We start from the raw sequence: 277 nt of genomic DNA on the forward strand, positions 1-277 counted from the left end.
CACTTCATATTTTAAATTTTCAGGGGTTCTACAGAGCCAGTTCATTGCATGACTACGTACGAACAAGAATTAATAATAGGAACAACGGCAAATCGGGTAGGAGTTTACACATCTATAGAAACAACAGCTTCATTTTCATCATCAAAATTAAAATCCGATACTTTTAAAGGTCTTCTTACTACAATGGCAGTTCTTCCCCTTAATAGATTATTATTATTAGGTGCTGACAATGGCGGAATAACATTAATTTGTTAAATATTATAAATATATATGATTT

General features: G+C 31.0%; 1 protein-coding gene across 1 annotated transcript in view; it reads left to right on the top strand.

Annotated features, from left to right (window-relative positions):
* Nucleotides 1–271, top strand: part of LOC102681393 (WD repeat-containing protein 81) — a 12,560-nt gene extending 12,289 nt beyond the window's left edge. Inside the window, exon 23 of the mRNA XM_006622493.2 lies at nucleotides 24–271. Within this exon, the coding sequence (XP_006622556.1) occupies nucleotides 24–255 (232 nt within the window). The 3' untranslated portion in view covers nucleotides 256–271. The remainder of the gene's footprint in view (nucleotides 1–23) is intronic.
* Nucleotides 272–277: the final 6 nt, after the last annotated feature.

This window comes from Apis dorsata, unplaced genomic scaffold (genome assembly GCF_000469605.1).
Source record: "Apis dorsata unplaced genomic scaffold, Apis dorsata 1.3 scaffold_694, whole genome shotgun sequence".
Taxonomy (NCBI): Eukaryota; Metazoa; Arthropoda; class Insecta; order Hymenoptera; family Apidae; genus Apis; species Apis dorsata.